Source organism: Lepisma saccharinum, chromosome 16 (genome assembly GCF_977018435.1).
Source record: "Lepisma saccharinum chromosome 16, izLepSacc3.1, whole genome shotgun sequence".
Lineage (NCBI taxonomy): Eukaryota > Metazoa > Arthropoda > Insecta > Zygentoma > Lepismatidae > Lepisma > Lepisma saccharinum.
Genome location: NC_139244.1, coordinates 14400867 through 14427314, shown reverse-complemented (window position 1 = coordinate 14427314; position 26448 = coordinate 14400867). Strand labels below are relative to the sequence as shown.

The 26448-nt window shown below is 39.5% G+C and overlaps 1 protein-coding gene across 1 annotated transcript; it reads right to left on the bottom strand.

Annotated features, from left to right (window-relative positions):
• Positions 1-3894: 3894 nt before the first annotated feature.
• On the bottom strand, positions 3895-20921 carry LOC145999933 (1,5-anhydro-D-fructose reductase-like). The gene is made up of 7 exons (XM_083137218.1): positions 20821-20921; positions 15220-15387; positions 12065-12268; positions 10782-11035; positions 7583-7739; positions 6919-7016; positions 3895-4209 (listed from the first exon to the last, which is right to left on the bottom strand). Exons 1-7 carry the CDS (start codon positions 20893-20895, stop codon positions 4167-4169), a joined length of 999 nt encoding a protein of 332 aa, XP_082993344.1. The 5' UTR covers positions 20896-20921; the 3' UTR covers positions 3895-4166.
• Positions 20922-26448: the final 5527 nt, after the last annotated feature.

The following is a 26448-nucleotide window of genomic DNA, read 5'->3' as shown; positions in this document are numbered from 1 at the left end:
GTCTGTCATAATAAAATGATGGTATCCAGAGGGAGGGCAGAGGTCATTAGCTCCCCTGGAAAATTAATTGTTAAATATTTTGTGTAATATCGCTTCAATGATTTTGACAGCTCATGTGAATGCCAATTTTTGTTCAAGTAGTTCAAATTGTAGTCTTGCTCCTAGCTGAAATCTTTTTTTTTTTAAAAAAAATAGAAATTTTAAAAATTCGCAAAATTAAAAAAATTGTATGTCTTAATGTTTCTTGCTCCTTAAAAAAATACGGCTACACCCAAGGATGGTATTATTAATATAGTCATGTTTATATTCACGATCAAAGTGCAGGCCCCTGGCGGAGTGGCTAGCACTTCGCGCTACGACGCCATGGGCCCCGGGTTCGAATTCTGGCCTGGACATGGATGTTTGTGAGTGTCCATTCATCAATTTCATCATATCTTCATTCATCCCTATCTTCGCAAATTTAGCCAAATGTGGCACAAGAGGCGAAGTAAAATAAATCAAATTTTAAAAAAATTAAAAGAAATCACGATCAAAGCTGTACAAATCTTATTTGATATTATCAGACCCCTATAAAACCTACAATGTACTATTATTAAAATGGATTTACATGTTTAAATTATGTCATTTTTGCCTGATATTCAATTTCCATGGGAGCTTATGCTGCCCCCGTACGACCCTCCTAGACGCCTTCTAAAACTTCTAAAATATGCCCGAAAATAGACATAAAAAACCACGAAAATATTGACTTTAAGAGGCACTCAAATTGACAATAAATATGGTCTTGCTGTTAATTTCTTAGTCAGTTCCAAATTTATTGACTTGAGAAGGAGAGCGAAAGAAAGCAAGATACAAAAACAACCTATCTTAAGGCAAGATTACAGGCATTGCTAAACCTCATTAAATGCTTTCTCGGGATTGAAACAACACGAAACAAGCTGAAAACATTGAAACCTATGGTGTACCACAAAGAAATAAGAAAAGGTAAATAGGCTAAATTGCGGTCCAGTCATAACATCAAATTTCTATTACTTGCAGAAGATACCTGGTTATATTTATTTACGAAATTGTAAAAACACGAGTGGTAGAGAAACAAGCAACAAATATACTTACTCCTCCTGTGCCTAAACCAATGAAAGGCATTTTGGAGCCATTATTCAGTTTCACCCACGTAGCTCGTCTGCATTGCAATTTTACCAAATCATACGATGTGGTATGTTCGGTCACAGCTGGCCAACTGTCGGCACGCTATCACTATCAACTGCTATTTTAGGATTGTCCAACATATACATCCGCGACCGAAAAAAAACCGCCCACCCTCGAAAATGTCAAAGTTCAAATCTGAATGATGTGACAAGGCGGGTCAGCAAGCCTCACGTACGAAAAAGTAACATCACCAGTACGTCCAACTCTTGCTGATGTTATAACAGACATGTAATTTATGTATTTATTTTACGAGTAATTACAGATAAGCAACATTCCATTGATACATTTCACGACACATTATTTGCTCCTACTTCATTCGTCAAAATTGCTATTGTTGCAGATAACTTGAAGAATCGGTCTTGTGAAACTTATGAAAACGTGAAAGACTGGTTGGTATATTGGCTCCAAAAAAACCCCAATAAAATAGATTCATTTTCAACTTGATAAACATTTCGTGATGATTTATTGCATTATATATATATATGAAGAAAAAAACAGCCACGCTCAACGCCTACATGGCCATAAATGAACACAATAGCAATTGGGTATTCGGTCGTATAAACAACACACGTATTCTTCGTAATTACGTGCCCAACAATGTCGACAATGAAATTGCAAAACGTGAGTTCTTCGCAGTTTATAACACTGTCTATCATCCGGAATCAAATCGTGGCAGTCTTCCAGACTTCCTCTTGAGCTTATAGAAAGACAAAAAAAACGTAAATACATAACTAACTATGTATGTGGGTTTTTATTTCACTAGAACACGCATTTCACCTTATATTTTATGTATGTTCTTTACAGTTTTATTATACTTTCGCGTTTTATTGTTTGATGGCCCCTTCGTTAAAACCAACATACGCCACTGGTGCATATGTTGATCTTGCCAAGTGATCACTTGTTATAACTGACACGTGGATGTTTTTCATTCGAAGCCGTTGACTCTGATGGTAGATAAAAAGTTACACTGGGGATTCACGTGAGTAGGGACGAAACGAATAACCTTGAACCTTGTCATCAGAACACAAATGATGTACGTAGTTTCTTTACACTTCTATTACAAACAGCGTGGTGTTGCAGTTATTAACAGGAATTTCACACTTATAGTGCCTCAAATACCAAGAATTAACCACTTTTAAAATACGACCCTTTGGGATTTATTAAGGACCCCGAAAAGTCGGGAAATCATTTCCCAAAGTCAGGATCTGACCTTGGCAATTCACGCGCCTTCATTTTGAATGACCTTTGGTTGCAGTGTTCTTCGGCACGTATTAAACATTTAAACATGGATCAGAGGTGTCATGAAGGAGCTCAGTGCATCCAGAAAATGTACAAGGATACAAAGAACTATACTTTCCACAAACATCATCAACAAAGTGATAGATGTGATGTTTATGGAAAGGAAGTAAGGTCAATCCAGTTTCTTTTTATGTGAAGGACTTAAGCATGAACTTGTTAATAATGCGAAAGTATTTTCAATTCAATTTAATTTTATAATTTGCAAAATAATAATAATAATAATAATAATAATAATAATAATAATAATAGCACTAATATCCTATAATAGGTCAAATATAAGTTTCTATGACTGAGGGGCAAGATGTTAAATCTTATTTTGCTCCTGCTCGCTGAGAAAAAATTCTGTCGGCGCCCTTGTCTATAAGTTTCATGTGCCAAGAAAATTTCCAATTTGTTAATCATCAAAAACACATTTTTCTCATTCTATTTAACGAATGTTGTTTGATTTTGATTTAAAGTTCACTTTGTTCATAGATAACCTTCAGTTTAAAGGAGAATCCGAACCACCATGTGTCTCCACCGGGTATCGAGCCGAACCCCTTGATATTAGAAGTTGGTACGATGTTGCCACTATTCTCTTCTACAAAAGGCAAACCCGTAAGCGGCAGTTTCGCCTCTCATTCTTTTTTTCTCCTTCTCGTGTTACTTAATTCTATATCTGTCTCATTCCGGACAAATAGAAACATACTTTACCGGGGACCTCTGGCGTCGTGGCGCACTGTGTTAACCACTGCGCCAACGGAGAGGGCAGTTTACAAATATAGGAACACAGCACTGATATGCAGAAAGTTTCGAAATATAAATTAAACGGGTCATTGTCTTCAATCACCTAGACTGTGCTTCTTTGCACTACACACACACACACACCCAATTATACGTGTAGAAAATGTATCACTACTTCCGTCCAATACTCCATGAGGCCTTATAAAGATCGCTTCGCGGGTTTGCAGCAGACCACAATATGGGGGCGTGTCTACGAAAACCAACCAAGTCTGCGAATGAGCGAGCCCAGTTACCACAGCTAGCTCACTGCACCCTTCTGGAAGGGTGAGTGACCTCTGCCTGTTGCTACCTCGGTCTGTTTGTTCGGCTGAGGAGCAGACAACACGAGAGTATCGGCAACAGTGTCCGAGCGACGTCTGCTGTAACCCCTCGAAGCGCTGTTTGTAAGGCCTCCTGCAATATAATCTCTTCATGTTTGCTAAGATGAATAATTATTAATCTAATATTATTAATATTTTTATTTATTATAATTAATAGTTTTATTCTATGTATTATGACATTTCAGTGTACGAGAGATTTACGTAAAACTTCTCTATAATGAAACAAGCGAATTCCTCTGTACGCTTACAGTGACATCTAGAAAGACAGAACACAATTATCGCTGTTCACTTTTTAAATTTTATGCACTTAGTGAATAGACGGCTACGAATTTTTTCAGATTTTCACACCATGTTATATACATCAACAAGATACATTAACTTCAACAGCTAATTGCGAGCTTTTATGCAGATGAGTGTCATTTTTCTTTCTTTGTGTTTAATGTGGTGAGAGGGCCAGTAAGCGCATTTCAAACCTTATTATTAGACTCGCTACACGACACAGAATATTAATTAAGAACAGTTAATCATGGTCGTCTTTCTTGATCTGACGTTTCAAACCCATTAGTACAGGTCGCCAAATGGATATTCCGGATGCACATCAGTTCTGGAAAACATGAATGGATATAATTACATTGCTGCAAGAGAAGTCGTAGTCTTGCAAATGATATAAAAGTTATTGAATAATATCTTACCCACTATAGCAGCGTAGTGGTGTTCATGAATTTTCCCAGGCATGATCAACACAAAAACCTGTATCATCACAATTTACTCGTTACCTTTGTGCAAGTTCTGCGGGAATAAATCAACTTCAGATAGGCCTAATACAACGGTATACAATTATTTTACTTTTATAACTTTGGACTTCGTTAGTCTTTCAGGGGAAGCGGACCCTCTGAACCCGCTCCCTAAATACGTCCTTGCTCCCGACCTAAATACCTTACAAATTGCGTCTATCGTGAACCCTCAACTTCAGTCTTAGTAAGCCTAAAAAACTGAAATATCAATGAAAAATTATCGTTGTTAGTAAGTACGGTAGCCAGACGATTAGCGCTCTCGCTTTGATGAGAGCAGTCCCGGGTTCGATTCTCGGTAGGAGCCCCAAAAATGTCGTCGCTGACCCAGCTGGGGAATTACTTGAAAAAAGTAGCGGGCTTCGGTCTCGAAAGTCAGAAAACAGCGGCGATGAGACTCGATGCGGTGACCACACGTCACCCAATGAAAAATGCCGCTCTGGCAGGAACTGGCCCATAGAGCGCTGTTGCCCAATGACAGTGGAGTATCTTGAAAATGTGACCTGGTTTATGGGAACAATTCTTATTTATTGTACCGAGTGATCCTAAAAGAAATAGATGAAACGCTTCATAAAGCCAAAACTGTTTCGTAGAGAAAGTCTTGAAGTTTACAACCTCCACTTTTTAGTTTGTTTTCGTGACGTCCGCATCACGTGAGCGCCCTTGACGTCAGTCGAGCAATATGGCAGCTAACCAGGTAGAAAAGGGTTCTTGTGTACTTGAATACAATTTATATCTGTAGTGTTACACATAGAACATTTGTTAACTTAGCCATGTAAACTTCAGAACATACTCTTCCAACCATGTAAGTATTTCAGTCATGTTATTAAAATTCTTGTTACTGTAAAACTTTGAAACTGTCTATTTCTTTTAGGCTCACCCTGTAGCCTATATTTATTATGCACCCCCTATCTATGTAAATTAGTTATAATAGAAATACCAATAGAAGCATGCAAGTAAAACAAATACAGAAGACCGACAACTTCAAATTCTCCAGTAATTTTTTTTATTTTCCATAAAATTTCCAATTTCATCGAAATTTGAACCTGGACCAAGGGAAATTTCCCTTCATGTAGCAACACCGCCTCTGCCAAGAGAGACGCAGAAGCGAAAAGGAACAAGCAGTTTTCTCCCGGCAACGCTGTTTGCAGCGGTGGAACTGACCCCATAAGCGGCATGTTTTGAAATAGCCACACGTTTCGGCTCCCTCGCCCTCCCCGCGTACAATCTGGGAGGAAACCAGTCTTTAAGTTATTTAATTAGTTTACTTTAATTCTGGTTTGAAAGTTGATATAATATATAAGCAATTTTCATGTATTAAAGCTAAATATGGCTATAAAAATAGATGAGAAAAGTATCAGTAAACGCGATAACATGGGAAGGCATTTCCGATGAACTTCGGGTATAGTAAACCAGTTATGTGTAGTAAAATATGTGAAAACTTAATTACTCAAGAAAGAACATAGTAACAATATTACTGCAACGTGTCTTATATATTTAGAATTAAAAGTAAAGAATAAAAGCATCAAATATTGACATTTTACACAAACAATCAAACTTAAAGTTGTTCTGTTGTCCAATAACTAGGGACATTGAGTTTTCGCGATGCGCGAAATCGCGAAATGTGAAAAAAAGATGCAATTTTGAACATTCTGCACGCAACTACACCCACAATGATGAAATATGCATGAGTTTTATTCGCGAAGTAATGCGAAATGTGTGCTTTCCACAAAATTAACGCTTTTTCGCGAAATAACTGTGAAATATCATCAAATTAAGTACAAAACACGCAAAAACCGGCAATCGAGGTTGTGCGCGCAAACTGTCGATTTGTAACGAAACATTTGCCTAAAGTTTCCTACCACTTGCAGCTGAAGAACGTTTTATCTTCGATCACATCAGGAAGACGCTGCAAATTGGGATTTCCCATGCACATAATCTCAGTTCGAAAACTTCACTCCCTGTCAAGCTGCATTCCTTTCTTCCCCCGAATGTCTACTCAACTTCCAGTTTCATTGAACTTGCTAGCTGTAGCAGCGAGAAGATTAGTCTGTTCCCGCACATCAAGGGAAACAATGGTGTCATTTGTGTTCAGTCATGAATTAATTTTGTTTATCATCATGTGATTTTCAACATGTGTTTGTGTATGTGCAGTAGTGATTATTTTATTTGTTGGACAGCAAGGATATCCTTTAAATACATACAATGAATAAATCACTTGAGATATGCAATTTAGAAATGAAGTGATTTTGTGTTGATGTTTTCTTTTTGGTTGGACAGCTAAGTACTTGTGTATGTGTACAGTATATAAAAATGAAGTAGTTTATCAATTTATAGCGCTTTTGTATGTTGTTTTCTCTCATTATGAAAAAGTGTGTGCCAATTTTTTTTTCCCACCGCTGATTTATACCGCTGATCTAACATTTTATTTACCGCTCTCCTCAGTTTTTATTTACCATAAATTTGTCTCCCTACCAATAACCCTTCCAGAAGAAGCAAAACAACCAATACAAAGTACTTACCCTAAAAACACCGATAGATCATATACTCTGTTAGCAGGACCTTTGTCCAGGTCGCTAAGTGACCGCATCTGCTCTAAGGTCAATTCAAAATCGAAAACCTGCAAGGTAAAAGCAGCTTCTTAAAAATGGACTATTGCGTCAGCACAATGTATATCTTTGCGTTTAAGGTTAACGAAAAACTGCGTTCTATAAAGTACGGATTTGTTGAGACTAGATGCAGTATCTTGATCTTGTCTCGTTCCTTTCTTATATTACATCCATTACTCTTTAAATTTATTAGTCATTAAATGGAAACCGTGTAACTCTGTATGCCTTTCCTGTTGTATTCAGTGTTTACGCACGCACCGCATTGCAATCACAGAATGCTAATTGGAATGTTACATGAAATACTTCCGTGTAAAATACTGTCTGCTATATAAAAAGAAACGCTACATGATTTTCGGAAGCATTTACTTAGCATTTATTTATTGATTGACTGAATTATTTTACTTTACTTCGCTTTTCTGCCATTTTTGACTAATCGCGAAGATGGAGTGATAATATGATGAAGGAACACACATAGAACCAACGCCGGGGTTCGAACCCAAATAACTAAAAAATCAATATTAAGGAACTTATATCATTAACGAATGTTATATACTGCTGCTCATAACGCTGTACGTACCTCGATGTTTTCTTTCATCCTGTCTGGATTGGCGCTCTTTGGAATGACGATGACACCCTTCTGGGTGAAGAATCTCAGTACCACTTGGGCTGGTGTTTTTCCGTGTTGTTCTGCTATTTCTTGGATCACAGGGTCCTCCCTAAAATCCTGAACTTCCCTGTAAGAAAAGGGATGGAGTATGTAATTTAAAATTAACAGAATTAATAAAAAAAAACAAAAAACAAGCAAAGTAAACAAGTAATTATAGTGACGACTGTGTGAAGTATGTATTTTAGCCTGATTGCCATTTGTGTCTGTTATTCATTTCTAGTGGTGTGGGGGAAGGGAGGGTATACGCATAACATGTTAACGATTTTTACTTGCTCCTTGCCTTAAATTATCATCATCAATTCGCATACAGTGTTCCGGACCAAGCATTTGAAATATTTGGCTACCAATGAGACTCGCACCAGTGTACAACCTGAACGGTGCATGTTACGTTGAAAATTCAAACCCCAGAACTTCCACACATTCCTCGAAGTGTTGTTCAAAGATTGATAAGACTCAGAACTGTAATCCGAATGAGAAAAGTTAAAGAAGAAGTGAATATTAATAGCAGAGGGAAAGTCAACAAATTGAAAAAGTTGAAGTGAAACAGCTCCTCCCTCACCTCTAAAACAGATGACTTCATAAGTATAACAATAGGCAAGTCCGCATCATTTATTATTATTACTATTTTACGCATTCAACATATATTTTTCTTTCTGGCCTAACAAAACGCATTACTAGGTGTATTAACCCAATTTTACATGAAACCTAATGTTTCACAGAGGAATGTGACGACTTATAAACTACCGATAAAATGTGTGCGTAAATGGCTGTGTAATCCAAGTGTAAGGACATACGTTATGTCGGATCCTAAGTAAGTCTGTGTATTCACTCCCAATTAGTTTCTGGGCATAATTACGGCTCTTCTTTAATTCATAATTACTGCTTTGATTCGACTGCGAAACCGGAGCGTAGAGCGATCTGTCCGCCCGTGACGTCACGCCTGACGTCAAGGGCCACGTGATCAGGTATGGCCCCAGCCTTCTCCTTCTAATAGTCTTGGGGCTGAAGGCAGTGCCAAAGGGCTCAGCCCCCCCCCCCCCCGGCCCCTTCCTCTCTACGGGCCTGCTATTGAACCGGACGTTTGAATCACCCGGTATTTCTAATAACTGGAAATGTGAACATCAGCTTCATGTACGTTAATTCAAACAATATTGTATTTCATTTCTGTTAGACTTTTACTTTTGAATTATTATAGTAATTTGTCTATCAAAATAATGTTATCATGCATTACCTAACCTATACTACCCTAATCTAACTTAACCTAAATCTAACATACCTCTGGATCCCATCGAAGTTCAATTTTTCAATTTTGTACAGTTATTGAGTAATACTGCATGTATGACATATTTAAAAAATAATAATAATTAAAAGACCCATTTTACAGAAAAGGGCTACCGAAGTTTTCTTTACACCAACTTCAAATGTTTTTTACTCTGTCATGGTAAAGTAAAGTAAAGTAAAGTAAAGTGTTCCCCTGTGCATAGCACCACGCCATGAAGACGTATAGGGGGTGTGGGGGTAACGCCCCACACTCTGGCATGGGCATGCTATATCTTGTGAGAAAGAGCCCTTCAAGACCTTTACAACGTCGTTTAAATATTGCAGTTTAAAATATACAAGATGCTGAATAAAAAAATATCAAAATCTCACAGTTTGCACCACTGTTATTTCGGAAATACAAAATATATGGATCTACAACTTTGCATATTCCCCTAACTCAGGTGGATCTTTCAGTATGCCAAATTTCAAATGAATCAAAATATGCGAGGTTGAAAAAATACCTCTTCATTGGTTGATTTCACGTGGATTGGCCCTAATTGATCCTCGAAAAATTCTTACCGTTTTGGAAATTCCACTGCCCCTAGTTGAAATATCCCATATCTGGTGGAGATATTCGAATCATTATAGCAATCTTCATCAGATGGAAATTCCTCTTGATCTACGATAACTATAGAGCGACCACAAGGAAAAGAACCTTCGGCCCAAAGTTTCCGCGCACCTTCTTCTTGGTCGGTTCAAGTCAGGCCATAATGAAGGCTGCTCCACTCTAAGCCACGCGGGAGTAACGGCGCACAGGAGTCGCGGGTCTGCGCAGGCTCTTTTCTCTGTGGTTCCACTATAATATTTTACTGGTAACGATTAGATAAGCCGGAGACACATTTCTTCAAATTTATAGGAGAAAAGACTAAAAAGTACTTACGGAATTGAGTTCTTGTGGACTTTCTGAAGCCGGGGAAATTGTTTTTTCGAATCGTGCAACTTATTTGGCCTGTAAGTAAGGTATTTTTCGTCATTCATGCATCTCCGTTGCACGATATCTCGTTCCACCATTGCCGTCGACTACGTGAATCAAATGTTCCGTGCGTTCGGTTATGTAACCCCCTGTCAGTGTAGCAACCACGCGGTAGTTTGACAAGATGACGTGTCTAGGTTGGGTTGTGAAAATGTTCCCGTATATTGAAGACCCACGAGATTTTTTAATTGAACATAGAATCGTGAAGGAAGAAATGGAATGTCCTAAATGTTCTAGTATATGTAAACTACACATTGCACGGGATGGGAAGTGGCTGTATATGTGTACGAAAGTTATTTTTTTTTGTTTAAATTTATTTTTCTAAATGTTCCTAACCTAACTGAACCTAACCTAACCTTCCGTGAATGGTTTGTGGAACAATTTTCGATTGAAAACGTTTTGTGAATAGCTTGTGCGCCATTTATAGGTTTTTTTGTTGTTGTTTAAATTTATTTTTCTAAATTTCCCTAACCTAACTTTCTGTGAATGGTTTCTGGAACAATTTTCGATTGAAAACGTTTTGTGAATAGCTTGTGCGGCATTTATAGGTTCATATGTTTGGAAACACTGCACATCAGCTGACGATACTGCACATCAGCTGACGACAGACAACGTGAGTCAAGATTTGGCCGCCGAATTAGCAACGACAAATAAATAATTATAATGTTAAAAATAACGTGTTTTTCATGGGGAAAAAAGTGATCCCAACTTGAAAAATGTTCTGCTATGCATATGAGGTAAGTAGAAATGATTTTTATTTGAAAAAAACGAGTTAAATGTGTCTCCGGCTTATCTAACTGGTACCATTTTACTTACTTTGCGTTGATCCCCATCGAAGCCTTGTAGTCGTTGAGGGAAGGGCAGGCGAAGGGTGCGTAACCAGTGACGCGGAGGCCAATGCCCCTACAGAACGCCGTCAGTTCCTTATTCTGAAAGTAGATGTGGGTCTCGAACTGGTTGATCGCTGGACGGATGCGAGCTGCCTTCACGATCCTCTCCGTCTGGCGGGCGTTGAAGTTGGAAATCCCGATGTGCAGCGCTCTTCCGGCGTACACCTGAGCCTCCATCCCCTGCGAAAGAAAAATTAACTCTACGGTGCAAAAGGCTTAACCTGGCACGGCTCCCGCCAAAACCTTCGCTGTCGTCTGCAGGACGTTGTTGCCACTGATTGCGGCGCAAGCAAGCAAACGTGGCGACAGGCCGGTAATTTGGCGGTGCAAGCACAGATGTCTCCACCACCAGAACGTTCACGTCCTTGACAACGTGGCAACAAAGGACACGCGAAAGGAACGCCAACCCCTGGTAGGTGGAGGGCAAAGCACGTGCTGTCTCCAAGGTTTCTGCCAATGGTTGAAAACACTCACGTGACGCCCGGGAAAGTCTGCTAGCAGAAGGAAATCTATGGTTTGGCGCGAACTGTGCCAGGTTAAACCCTTTGCACTGTAGTGTATGGTCTCCTTTATGTTCGGATGGGATAATTAGAACAGGTCTTGAGTGGTCCACTTATAATCTCGCTACCGAAGTTCCCGGGTTCGAGTCTATGCATGTTTTTTATTTGTTTTTTTAGTGTCCCATTATCAACGATACCTATTCATCCTCATCGTGGAGATTAGCTTAAAGAGGCGGAAAATCGTCGCAAAATACCTGGTCGTTAGATGAGTCCGTTATACAACGATCAGGGGTGTACGAAACCAGTATTTAAGTTATTTAAATAGTTTACTTAAATTCTCATTCGGGTTGTTGTTTTAAATCCACTTAATGCACAGAAAGGTTAATTGGGACTGTAAATACAGTTTAAAGTGGGATCTGAAACACTGGGTCATGTGCCTCCACCGGGCATCGAACCCGGGATCCCTTGATTACAAGGTGGCAACGTTATCACTAGGACATCAGGGAGGTATGTTAAATTCTTATTAAAAGCTTCGATAATGTATAATAATCAATTTTCCATATATTAAAGCTAAATATGGAAAAAAATAGATGAGGAAAGTTGGGTTTACCGGCGGTAAAAGTAGTAACATGGGGAATACGCCCCTGTTACACGATACCCCCTTCAACAATTAAAAAATAGCAACGCTCGTGTCTAAGAGGCAACTTACCCGCCAAAGAGAGATATGGTCCGACTCAAGATCAATCTTCGCCGATCCATCATCATTCATTGGATAGAAGTTGTCGTCATGTGTTTCTTGTAGCGGAACTGGGTAATGGATCAGGTAGAGGTCGACATAGTCCAGTTGCAAGGCCTCCAGTGAACGAGTGAGGTACTTCTCAACACTGGCTGCACGACAGCCAACTACAGGAAGCTGAAAGAATAACAGAATGTCATATATACAGTTTGGTCCACAGTGCCCAAACATCCATCTAAAACAAATGCGGATGGGAAAGTAAATATCAAACGTTCTTGGGTGTTCTTTTGTATTATTTCGCCAGGTCCATCTAATCATCTCCAACGTCACCATTAGCGAAAAGTGACAGACAAGCGACGTAAAATAACAAAAGTATAAAACTACCCCATAGCTATGTGCCCTCCACACTCACTGTGTTTTGTTTTTCTGGCGGTATGCAACGTTAAGGCGTTCGTGGGCGTACCGACACCTTTTTATAGCTCAGGATAAAATCAGGGAACGAATTTACATGAATTAAAAAAGTATAAGATATATAAATATATATTTAGTTATTTTAATCAAAATATGGAATTAAATATGGACTTACACTTGTCAAAAATGGCAATTTTCATGAAACAATTTGCATTTTTAGTGTTCCGTAATGGGGACATGGTGCTCTACCAAGTTAGGTCATCTGGGAAGGGTTCTGTAGTTGACAAGAATGTTCCAATGACAAATGCTTTGTCTATTGTCAAGATTTAAAATAAACAGAGTACGTAACGAACAAAATTCAGATGAACTGTAAACCTTTGGTATTTAATACAAGAAAGAAAATGTGGTATTAGCATGAAAATGGAATATAAGCCGAAAAATGTTTGAAAATATGGACATTATATGTAAAAATAACTATAATATGTAAAGTTTGTGCTAAAAGTCAATATATGTAAAAAAAAATATGGATAACAAAAATAGCATTTTTGGAGCTTACAGACCACGATTCGCAAAGTTAATACAATAACATTGATTTTAGCATTGTATGAAGATATGTATTTACATATACGATAGTAAATCCGTTCCCTACTAATAACATAACTAGAGAAATGTGTGTTTTCGTGTGTAACGAAGGATGCACGATTATTTACGAACATACGTACAACATATTGAGTAATTCTCAATATTGAACACAATAATAAACCAACTTAAAGAGTTGTAACAGTTATAACAATGGTTAAAAAATTTTAACAAAAAATAATCATGTATACAATGGATGTTGTCAATATTACAACAATGTAACATTGACAACATCCATTGTATACATGATTTTTTAAAATATTTTAACCATTGTTATAACTGTATCTCTTTAATCAAACGAAAAATAAATGTCTGATGAAGGGAGCGTGTATTCTCCTAAAACATCACAACGAAAAACTGTGTTTTATGCTTGTAATAACCGTAGACTACAAGGAAAATAATTCTACAGGGTGGCCCGTAAGTCTCTTCCCATTCATATATTTTGTGTGTCCAGTGTATCTGTGTGCTGTCCTTCATTCTCGCTGCATAATATTATGCGACGCCATGTTCTGTGAGACATTTCTCCAACATAGCAGGGGTTGTTGTTCCAAATGAAGCTGGAACAGCTGCCCTCAACTCATCATTGGAATTATAACGTTGTTTCGACACAATGTCCTTTATGCATCCCTGAAGAGAGTTATCACACGTTGTCAAGTCCGGACTTCTTGCGGGCCATTTCATAGATGCCGGGGATATTTCAGAAAAGTATCATTGAGATATTCGCACACACAGAGGGCATAATGAGCCGGAGCCTCATCTTGTTGAAACCAAACCTCATCTCTGGCTCCAAGTTCATCGAGTTTCGGTATAAACTATTGTTGTAACATATTGAGATATGGTCAGAAGTATGGTCCAAAAACATGACGCGCTTTAAGTGCTGCTAGATACATACACTAGATATATAAGATATATGAATGGGTAGGGACTTACGGGCCACCCTGTACAATGCAAGCAATGCACAAGGAAAAAACCTTAAAAAGTACCGGAATCTTTCTTCCCAGAAAAGAGAATTGTGTATACACCCTTGTGTAATCATTCATAACCGTGCGTATATAACCACGTTACACAAAATTCATGGTTGGCCACTGGCGTATGCAGAGGGAGAAGGCAGAAGGGGCTCTAGCCCCCTCAGAAATTTTGATAAAATCAACACAGATAGAAGCAGTGAAGAACTCGGGAAAAACCAGAGTGGTAAACGAAAACTAGCCCCAAAATGACCCCCCGATTGCCATTTTTGAGAGTGAAAAGTTTTTAATATACGAAATATCTTAGTGTGTATGCAGCCCCATAGAAAGCAGTTATATACTATCCACCTTTACAATTCCAGACCTTCCCGAAAAATATTCCTGCGTACGCCAGTAGATGGTTGACACCGGCATTAATTATTATTTCTGTCGGAAAACGACCAAATTTCTAGTACAAAGCAAATAGGCTACGCAGAGACCGCGCAATGGAGTGTGAATATCTCACGAAACATATGAAATCTTTAATGCAAACTCTTCAGATAAGATAAGCAACACATGTATGTACTGCGATAAATACATAATTTGCAGAAGTCCATGGTTTATAAACAAAAAATAAAGAACTTCCAAATGAAAAGAATGTAATATTATAATCTAATCACAATTGGGAATATTAAATATTAATTGGATTTCCCCCCGCCGAAAAGTGATAAGCTCACGCCTCACGGCGTTTCCACTAATCTCACCACTCTCGTCCTGAGCATAGGTATTCGTGTCCCTTCATCAGTTTCATCACTCATCGTCACAATTAGCCAAAAAGATTGAAGAAAAGCGACGTAAAATAACGAAATACAAACAAACAAACCGATAGCGTATCTGCAGGAATGGTATAGTTTTCATTGCTTTTAGAATCTTATCCGATGGCAAAAATAAATTCCAGTGGAATCCACGAAATTGTTCCACGTGGTTCCACATGTACAAATTTGCATAGCAAATAAATAAATAAATAAAATCTATCTCCCGAAATGAAATCACAAATACACCAATGAGTGGGCACGCACCCCCTTTACAAAGAAGCAAAAAGCTTAATTCGCACAGCGGGTGTGCACTTCTCACCTTTGTTACAATAAATAGCTCCTCCCTCGTGACCTTTCCCTCATCCAACCATCGTTTGAGAACGTTTCCAATAGCTCCTTCATTCCGGTAGTAGTACGCCGTGTCGAAATGGCGGTAACCAAGCTCCAAGGCACATTCCATGGCATTTTCCATCGTGTCGTTTACTGCCTACAAGATGTACAAGAGGATATAATTGCTATAAAGCTTTCAAATTTTACACCATATTCTATTAACAAATAACTAACTAAATCCGGCCTTTTCAAATCTTCAACGAATTTGTCACCATACATAATATCATAATATCAACAAATGGTCAAATTCAAACAATCTATTCTTGTTACTTCAGTCATTTACTGTGTATGAAAGACCTACATTGGAATATACCTAGGTAGTACAACAACTTGGAATTTTGCATGTGATAATAATATGAATATCATTCTTGAAAATTTACAGAAAATATTTGATATTCCCAACTTATCTAAAATTACTCTAAAAGACTCGTCACTAAGCACTAAGCATGGGGACAGCCGCCATCTTGGTTCCGCCATCTTGAATTCAACTTTTTTTTATTTAAAATGATAGGTGGGTCATGTGATACATGACCATTGACTAGAATTTCGTCAGGATGTCAAATCTGAAATCAGATTTCATGTAACTTCATTTGGTGAAAAGTCGGTCTTGGACAAACCGCGTAGTGGACAGTCACGTATGAAGCACTATAGCTCTTTTCAGTTCTTACGTCGTGCGCTCTAGAAGCTGGCAGGGGAAGTGGGGAGCGGGGAACATGACGCTGACCAACCAGAGAACAGACCACCTAGCGGTGGAGCCGAGAGTTACGCAGTTGCGGGAGGAAGCTGCAGCGCTAACTTCGTTCTGCACGTTGCTGTGTTGCCAATTCACCGCGTTGCTGATGGTCTTTTGCCCCAGTGTTGATTCCTGTTTGTTATGAGCGGAATGTAGGAATAACATACGTGGGAGTAATTGTTGTCGCGTCGTGTATTGCCTAACTGCATTGTTTCTTCGATAAACGTGTATGTGGCGTGTGATGTGACGTTTATCTGTACTCTCGTTGTTCCATAGGGAGCTTTGTGCTTATTAACGCAGTAAGTATCGTACGATGGCGAACAGGAAAGAGGTAGTTTGTAGCCAAGGCAGGAAACTTGTGGAGTGAGTACGCGAACTGTGCAGCGTATTGTTAGGGAAGGCAAAGACAGTTTTGAGGCGTCGGGTTCAACGTAATTTGAATCATCGCGCAAACGAACCAAAAGGAACAGTATCACAAAGGCAATCGACGGTTGCGATAAAGATATAAGAAGAAGAATTATCCTCGGGTATTATGTAAAGGGTGAATATCCAACACTGAACAAGTTTTCGTTAATTTGCATACACAAATAAGCTTTCAGTGGGGAGTTTCGTCGTTGTGGAGGATACTGAACTATATGGGGTTCAAGTACGAAAAGAGCAATGACGATAGACGATATCTGATGGAGAGAGCCGATATAGTTACAGCCAGAGTAACGTTTTTGCGAAAAATGCATCTTCTAAAAAATAAGGTACCTTTGCCCTATAGGTATTTCATTTAGATGAAACGTACATACATCAGAATTACGCTCCAACGAAAATCTGGCAAAATAAAGAGGGTACAGGGAGTTTAAAAGTGCCCGTGGGCAAAGGTGGGCGCATAATTGTTTGTCACGTAGGTTCCAGTCACACTGGTTTTCTACAGGAATGTAAATTAGTTTTCAGTGGTTTTTGCAGTTTTTAGATACGCTTGACGAAAGGAACATCAAAGACGCAGTGATTGTAATGGACAATGCTAGCTACCATTCGGTACAGTTGGAAAGAATTCCTACAACGTATACACTTGATATCATACACTTATCGGTATTCTACTGACCACAAGATGGGGATAATACCATGATAATACGCATTCTCAGGCCATACGCGAACAATGAGACGTCTGTATTTCATGTTTCTTTCGATTTCAACTCGCCTTTCCCGCTACTCTGGCAACGCTGCAGTCTCTCTCTCTAACCGGCCTGTCTCGTTGAACTGGATAGGTCGTTTCCCCGCTCTCCACTTCCCCTGCCAGCTTCTAGAGCGCACGCCGTAACAACTGAAAAGAGCTATAGCTACGGCAGTGTTGGCCTCCTTCTCGACGTCACCGCAGCGAAGCAATGCAATGTGATATGAGTCACAGTTCAGTGTACCGGGTGCTACAGAGGCACAAGTGACACCCGTATAAGGTGCAAATGCAGCAACACCTCTCCGAGGACGATCCAGATCCCCGCGTGCAGTTTTGCGAGTGCGCTATCGCGCAAGTACGGCTAAATCCAAACGTTGCTATACAGATTCTCCATTTCGATGAAGTGAACTTCTACGTAAATGGAGAGGTGAATAGACAAAACATGCACTATTGGTCGCCTGACAACCCTCCAAAATGACCGGTGCAGGGAAGATTATGGTGTGGGCAGGCATATGGGGAACACGGATAATCGGTCTTTTTTTCATTCAAGGAAATTTAAATGCGGAACGATACCTGGGGATGCCACAGGAACAGATACTGCCAGCTCTGATGTCGGAAGATGGTAGAATCCAGCGCAGATATTTCTGCCGTGCGATGCGCGACACAACTAAAGAAGCAGTGTTGCTAATGGAGCAGATAGAAAAATCGCTGCAGTGCGCCGATGCACAGCTGTTACGTACAACAAGAAAATTAGAGAACTCAGGTCTATCTAACGTTGAGTTTTAAACGTCATGCATTATACCAGGACTAGGATTAATATGTACTAACAAGTGGCTTTGTATGTAGCTACATACATATGGACTAAAAATTCGCAAAATATGAACTAACACATAAGTAAAATTACCAAAAATGCTGCAAAGAAGACTTCTTCATACGATTCCTTATTTGCGTGATTTCAAACAAAATAAAAAAAATATATATATTATTTTTCATTGCATTAATGCACTGGTGGCGTTCTAACTTTTCACTCCCAAAACCCGTATACACTGGTATGGAACTGCAACGGCAGATAATAACATGCCAACGTGTTAAACCGCTACAATTGCACCATAACACTCCTCCTCAAGCAGTATTATTATTTCCTCTCTGAGATCGGCGACAGTCGGTTGCCTTTGTTGTACATTTACAAAGGATGCCGGCTTCCACAACAATAACAAGTACATATACTGCCACTAGACGATAAGCTGCGCGGCTTTTTCTCTTGTTATGAACCAGGGCCGGCGCTAGTCATTTTGTCTCCCTGGTAGGTGGCGGCAGATGCCGCTCTATTTCCACCCCCCCCCCCCGGTCATTACGCAGCAACGGAAAATTGAAAATCAATATATTCCTAACTAAAACATCAAAATATAAAATAAATAATGAGACTTCTTATGCTATTTCAATACTATTCAGCGCAAAAGAATATCTCGCTCGATCACAGTTTTCAATAGGCTTATTTTTTTCTTCTCTTCAAATTTTGCCGCTCTGGGCGATGGCACGGTTCGCCTTCCCCTTCCGCCGGCCCTGCTATGAACTTGGTCACCCATCAAAGCATGGCAATTTTAACACAGAAAACAATATGTATCGCATTAAGCAGCAAAAATGACATCCTCCTCTATGCAATTTCTACAAGAACACGTGCCGGAGCCAGAGTTGAAATGATGTTGGAGCCACATAATTTATTTATTTTGAATAATTCCAAAATTATGAAATATGAACAATTTGTGAATTAAACCTGTTGAAATATGTAAAATTAAGTATATTTTCCTTAAATATGTAAAAGTAAGTATTTATTAAAGTTATTGGGATGCTAACACCATGACTGGCTTCCTCCTTCATGAACTCGTGCACGTTGCTTAGAATTTGCCGAGCTTGGCTATGCAAGGTTTTTGATTTCAACTTCGACAGAACTGGAGGCATTATGGAATTTAACGTTCATTAGCAAACACACACTTTTACATACACACACGCAATACACGCACACAACGTCAAAGCGGTCAAATACTTAGTATAAAATAAAAATATGGTGCTTCCAATCCAACAAAACTCACCGCCACTTTACCTACCTTTCCCCTTCCGTGACAGAAATAGTGCTTCATTATTACAGTTGGCAACACTAGTTACTAGCTAGCCAATGAACATGCACTGCATAAAAGAAGCAACCACTACGCCGTGCTATATTGCCACATTACCGTCCCTGCCGAACGTTGGGAACCGCGAGCTGGAGCGCTTTCAATTGTTTTCAATTATGTTTGCGCGAGTGTGTCCAGGAATGGAATGACAATATGGCAACAATACCGAAGGTTTTGGAGCAGGGTAGAACACGTGATGCTAAGAGAGAGGGAGACGAAACGAAAATTCGTTTCTACGCAACGGCAAATTTATGTGTGATGCACTCTACATTAAGGCGTCCAGGTGCGTCAGTACCTGAATGAACAATTTCCTGGGGCATGGATTGGCCAACGTTGGCCCGTTGAATGGCCTGCCCGATCACCAGACCTAACGCCAATGGACGTCTACCTATGTGGACACGTTAAGCCTATGGTGTATGGTGTGAAAATTCGTGATCTTCGTCATCTGAAACAACGTTTCATGGCTGCCTTTGATCAAATTTCACCAGATACCTTGCTCGGTGTCCACAGACATTAGGATAAGAGTCTACACACGTGCATTGCCCAACACGGACAACATGTGGAGCACATTCTGTAACAGGTAAACATCACTTTCAGTTGCCAATAATTTTTCACCAAATGAAGTTACATGAAATCTGATTTCAGATTTGACATCCTGACGAAATTCTAGCCAATGGTCATGTATCACATGACCCACCTATCATTTTAAATAAAAAAGTTGAATTCAAGATGGCGGCCGTCCGCGTGACATACTCCAAAAGGTGTCCCCCTAGGCCTATTATGTATCGCCCATATCAAATTCCATGAAAATACGTCACTGCGGATTTTACAAGGTGTGGTAAGTTACTTCTGATACATCCTGTATTAAAAAAAAAATGATTAAAATTACATTAATTGCGTAATTGCTGCTAATACTTTAAAAACGGCCATGGTAATTTTCTTTACAGTACTTGGATGGCAGAGGAGATTGACATGTGCCCAGAGGTATCTCATTGTTTCTACCCTGTGCTAAGCTGGCAGATGCTCACGTAAGAGGACGTGGCAGCACGTTAAGCATGCCTTATCAATATTGCCAGTATTGTCAAATCCACATAAAATATAATGTAGCTTGGATTTACTTTGATTTACTCAGAATAGTTACGATATGCACATCGCATGGATGCGATTCGAAATTCACTTTGTTTTTGAAAAGTTGAACAGAGAAGATAAAAATTGAAGTGAGAGAAAGAGAAAGATTAGAACAGAGAAATAGGAAAGAGCAAGAGAGCGTGATAGAGAAATAGACTGTGGAAGAGAAAACCTGTTTAGAGAAAAATTAATGTGTGGAACGAGCGATTAAAGAGAGAGAGAGAGAGAAAGCAGAGAAAGAGTAAACAAGTAGGCCGTACTTTTGTAATATATATATATATATATATATATATATATTAAACAAGTGACTTTAGTATATACAAATAAAAGACTTACTTGAAACGTTCCTAACCCAAGATTGGGCATCTTATGTCCAGTGTGGAGGGTGACGCCTGGCACAAGTTCAGCCATGTCTCCAATACAGAATTCAACAACACAAGTCAGGAACACCTGCGAATGAAAGACTCATTTCAACAAATAGTACGAAACTTGCAATATTAAGAAGTTCATTAAAAAAATAAAGCGTTTAGTCAGGACGGTATTTGTAGGAAGGATAAGGGAATTTCAGGTAGCTTAATATGATAATAGTAGTGCATCAGTAGTGATTCACATGTACAGTCATGGAAAAAAGTTCTTCCCCATAAGGCTTTAATAGGAGCAAGTAATGCAGGAGGGTAGGCAACACATATTGCACCCTTCGATGATCGGGTGATTTTGCCTGTCTTAACACCGAGAAATGTGTTCTACGCGAAGGTCAACGTGACAGGAAAGCAAAGAGGGTCACGTGACTATTGGTTACGTGGAGTGTTGTGCTTCTCCACGTCCCCAGTTGTTCTTGATCCACATTGCAGAAAAAGTAGAGCTGCATGCAATATATGAAAATAGGTTGTTTTCAACTACACGCTTAATTATGATTTTCCCAATTGTAAATCTATCAGACGTGTCTCCCGATTTAGTCGGGACAGTCTTTTACTTTGAATTCCTGTTTGTCATAGGCGTAACTTGACGGGAGCAGAAAGGGCATTTGTAACCCCCCCCCCCCAAAAACAATCAGGTTTCTTAAAACTGCTAAAACAGGAATTAAATACTATGATTTGACGCGTCCAAAAAAAGTATTATATTGAAAGATTTTTCCCAAATACGTAGATAGAAATTTAATACTTTGAAAGTGTCTCAGATTTGTTTATTGTCACAACTTAGTGTGGCACAGGTCTACTACAAAAGTGGAATTTCGTAACAGAAATATGAACCCACTCCTTTTATTTCGTAGCCGATTTCATCTTGAAACTGAAATTAAGAATATTAGTTAATAATGTCATTGGTAAACAATAAAAAATGTGTTAGACCCAATTCTTTAATACCTTATCATAATCTTTATCGCAAGTTGAAATTTTGTTGTAAGTCCACTGTATGCAAAAAAAAAAAAGGTAAAGTTCTCACCTGTGCTTGGCGCTACGCCATGAAGGCGTATAGGGGGTGTGGGGGTAACGCCCCACACTTTCTTGATTCGTTCGTGAGTGGGGGTGATGTGATCAGCATCACGCCGCCCCACACTTTCTTGATTCGTTCGTGAGTGGGGGTGATGTGATCAGCATCACGCCGCCCCACACTTTCTTGATTCGTTCGTGAGTGGGGGTGATGTGATCAGCCTTTACCACCAGGGTTTCCCCCAGGTACCCATGTCATTCGACGCTGGGTGGGCGCTGGGGCCGCTTCCAACGTTAGAAAAGTTCCCGGGCTTGAACCGGCCGGGAATCGAACCCGGGACCTATAGCATGGTAGTCAGACGCGTTACCGACTCACCGGCACAGATAGACTAATCTGAAGTGCATACAGTTTAAAGTGGGATCCGAACCACTATGTGCGATCACCTGGTATCGTACCCCAGGCCCCTTGATTACAAGGCCTTACCACTACGCCATCAGTGAGGCGCACAGAATCTTTGTATTTTGACCTTTTTAAACCTATATGTATCATATAAGAGGTTGTTTAACGTTGCTATGCCTCTATGGATTATATTTAGCCAGTATTCGAGCACATAGCGTCAGGTTTCATAGAATATAAGCTTCTCTTCCATGTTTATGGTTTCCTGTCTGCAGTAGAAAAACTGGCAGGTTCCCATACCTTTTCTTTCAATAGTCTTCCAATGGTTGCATATCATATCACTCAAATTTGATTCATTCGTTTCGAACACAATCCCCGATGGCGCAGTGGGATCGTGATCGTGGGCGCCTTGTAATTAAGGGATCCCGGGTTCGATACTCGGTGGAGGAACATAGTGGTTCGGATCCCCCTTTAAATTATAGGTCCATTCACGATTAGCCTAACAGGACATAAAGTGGACTTAAGACACCAAATCAAGCAACTAACACAATCCCGTTATTGTCCAGATTATCGAATCCAGAACCTTCGTCGCGAATAACATAAGCAGGGAGACAACGTGAAATAACCGAACAGAAACAGAACCTAAAACCTACATCGGATAGATTGGATTAAGTCGACGATACAGCACGGGTTCTGAAATGAAAAAGAATACGAAAGTTGAAGGACCTTTATACGCACCCACTTTTCCTCCACCCAATGGGGAAGATATCCTTCTAGCTGAGAAGCCTTTACGTAGGAGTGCCCTGAGGGAACTTCAAGGCCACGACGATAAAGTGCAATGACGGGACCAAAACATACGGCAGATAGCTGTGTTCCTCCTTATTTCGTACGCCATTGATAACTGGAACACGTGACCTCGTCTTTGGTAGAGCAGAAGCCTGCTTGCTTGCCACCACCCTTTAGTTCAGTGACCTTCGCCCGTAGTCAGCAAGAGTGAATGACTCAACATATACTTGTCTGTGAGGCTACACAAGAATAGATATTTCGTTAGTGGCTGTAAGTATTGTTTCATCTGCAGTTATATCAGTTAACATTTCAATAGTTTCCTTCCTAATGGTTACTTTAGTGACAAACATGTAAATTAGTTCTCGAGAGTGAACGTTTTATCTATTTGAACGGGGGATTTTTATACAGCCTGCATGTATTATTTTTTCCTGAAACAAGAAGAAATTCGAAGACGCAAAAAGAGTTGTATAAGAGTAGTTAACAAAAGGAAAAAAGAAGAAGAAATCGAAAATGTAAATGCTGAAATAAATTATGGTAGAGATCGAGTGAATAACATTTTGTCATGGGGCCTCCTCGATGGCGTAGTGATAACGTCGTCGCCTTGTAATCAGTGGATCCCGGGTTTGATACACGGTGGATGCACATAGTGGTTAGTATCCCACTTTAAACTGAAGGTCGAGTCCAGATTAGCATATCTGTGCACCAAACCAAAACTAAGAAAGAAGTTGTCACAGTGTAAGAAAATTTCATGTTCAACCACATACGAAACACAAGGGAATAATATATTGCAGTTTGGAGTTCACATCTGTAGCATCTAACCAGCACAATTATGAATCGCAACATATCGTATCAGATCCATTTTTATTATACATGTATGATAATATAAGAGAAGTAGAGGAAAGAGAAAACCAAGCGAAACACGGACGCCTTCTCCAGAATTTCAAATCTCGTTACATAAGGTTCTGGGTTGGAGTCCCGAACAGGCATGACTTTCTTGTTCTTGCCCTTTTATCTGCTTCATTTCATCATAATTCATCGTTATGGTTTACCTGCAGGGGAAGAATACTGGCAATAATTGCCAATACAAAGCCAATGACAAACAGAACAACTCGATTACGGAGGTGCCAAGAAGAAACGAGACTTGACAGTTTCTCCGTCTCTCGGTTTGTCGAATTGAAAATTGCTCTCCCGTTCTCGGTCTCGATTAGTTAAATATAGAAATCGAAAATGTATGTGAATGAATATACATGTATTTTATATATTCCGGTTTTGTAGGAGATTTCGTGAGAGATGAAATAAGTACTCTTCCATCGTATTTATTTTTATAATTTTTATTCCCTGTTCGATGATCGCGACGATAAGGACGAGTGACCATTACATGAAATTGATGACGAAATAGTCAAACACCCCCGACAAGGACGGTACTCAAACCCGGGAACTTTGGCGACGATATCGAATGTCAATCACTTAATTAGCTTGACCACCGAGCCTGCTTAATGTTGTTTCTGTCAGGTAATTCGTAATAATATCCCACATTCACTATCATTTGCTTCATAATTTATCTTATTGTTGTGATTAACCTGAATTCAAAGAATTAGTTGAAAGGCAAAAATGCAAGATTGAATGTCTCTGATGTTACTTCGTGCCGAATAATATGACGTGGTATTATAATATGAATTTATTAATCATATAATATGCCTATTCATTCCATTGATTGATCCCAATTGAGCACACAAAATATGCTATAATGTCCACTCCATGGAGGAGTGGTTAGCACAGCGCGCTACGATGCCATGGGTCCCTGTTTAGAATCTCGACTTGGGCGTGGGTGTCCTTGGTAAGTGTCCCTTCATCAATTTCATCATAGCATCACTCATCTTCATCGTCGCTATTTGCCAAAAGTGAAAGAATAGCAAATCTAAATAACAAACATCCAATCAAATCGAACATCTCTACCGATTTAATTCTATACGGTACCGAATTCCCACTTTATTACTGCATCTTAAGTCATTTTACAGCATCTCAATTGTTTTCCGATTCGAAAACATTTGGAATGTTGTTTTGTGCAGTTGATTGTGCATTGTTTCGTTGTTTGGATTGTTTAATTAACGTCGCATTAATTAGTTTTAGACCAATCGTGACGGGGGAAGCAAGAGCACAAAGAAAGCAAAAAAGACAAGGAAGAGACCACGGCTTTCTTTAAAGATAGCATCCCGTGACTCAAGTGACTGCAGAATATTATGAATAAAATTTATTTCGCTTTTTCCTTTTATTTCTGTTTCAGTTATTTTACTTCGCTTTTCTTCTACCACTCGCGTTACTCGTGTCGGTGAGGAAGAATTATAAACTCGTGAAATGGACGATGGTACAAAAACATATATGCCTCTCCCACGGTTCGAAACTGTCAGTACAAAATATTGTCTTATTTTTAAAATTTACGGGCAAATATGGTTTGTCACGCAGCAATTTTCGCTTATCTCTTTCTCAATGGGTTCCATTGCCTCTCTGATGTCGTAGTGGTAACGTCTTCGCCATGTAATGAAAGGCTTCCGAATTCAATACCAAATAGAGAGGCATTTGGTTCGGATCCCATTTTAATCTGTAGGTCCAGTGCATGAACTGGACTTAAACAATTAACGTGTGGCATGTGGTCTGTGATGAGAACCATCATTTCAGCGAACCTCTTGACAATGACTCTAATATCACTTGAAAGAATAGTATTTCTTTACGAGTAGGTCTTGTCAAGAAACCAGTTCCTGAAATTTTCTTCTGGAGGCATCGTAGCACCCAGCTGTTTGTTGTGGCTGGGGCACGAGTCATGTGACTCATGCTATCAAAGCTCAATCCTTCCCGAGAACTCAGAATCACCAGGCAAACTTAAGCGAATATTTTGTTATTTGGGTTGCATAAACAACAGGCTTTAAGACGTTACGAAATTCTACGTCCCGTGGCCCAGGTATTTTTTTCTAAGACTGTACGTCATATATTCTATTATGTGGATCCAGAATTTCGGAGGGGGGGATATAGCGTGTGCTGTATACGTGCATATATGTGTGGGTGGGTGGTTGTGCACACGTATGGAGACGTATATTGACAGGATGTCGCCGTATATCACCCATAAACTTTCATAAACGTAGAGAACATGAATACAAACTTTTCTCAACGACATTTTGTTCATTTTGGACTTCCCCAACAGCGTAGTCATAACGGTGTTGACTTGTAATCAAGAAGTCCCGGGCTTGATTCCCGTTGGAGCCGCATTTGTGGTTCGAATCTAACTTTAACTGTAGGTCCAGTCCAGATTAGTCTAACCGAGCGTAAAATGGACTTAAAACAAACTTTGACTTTGACAAA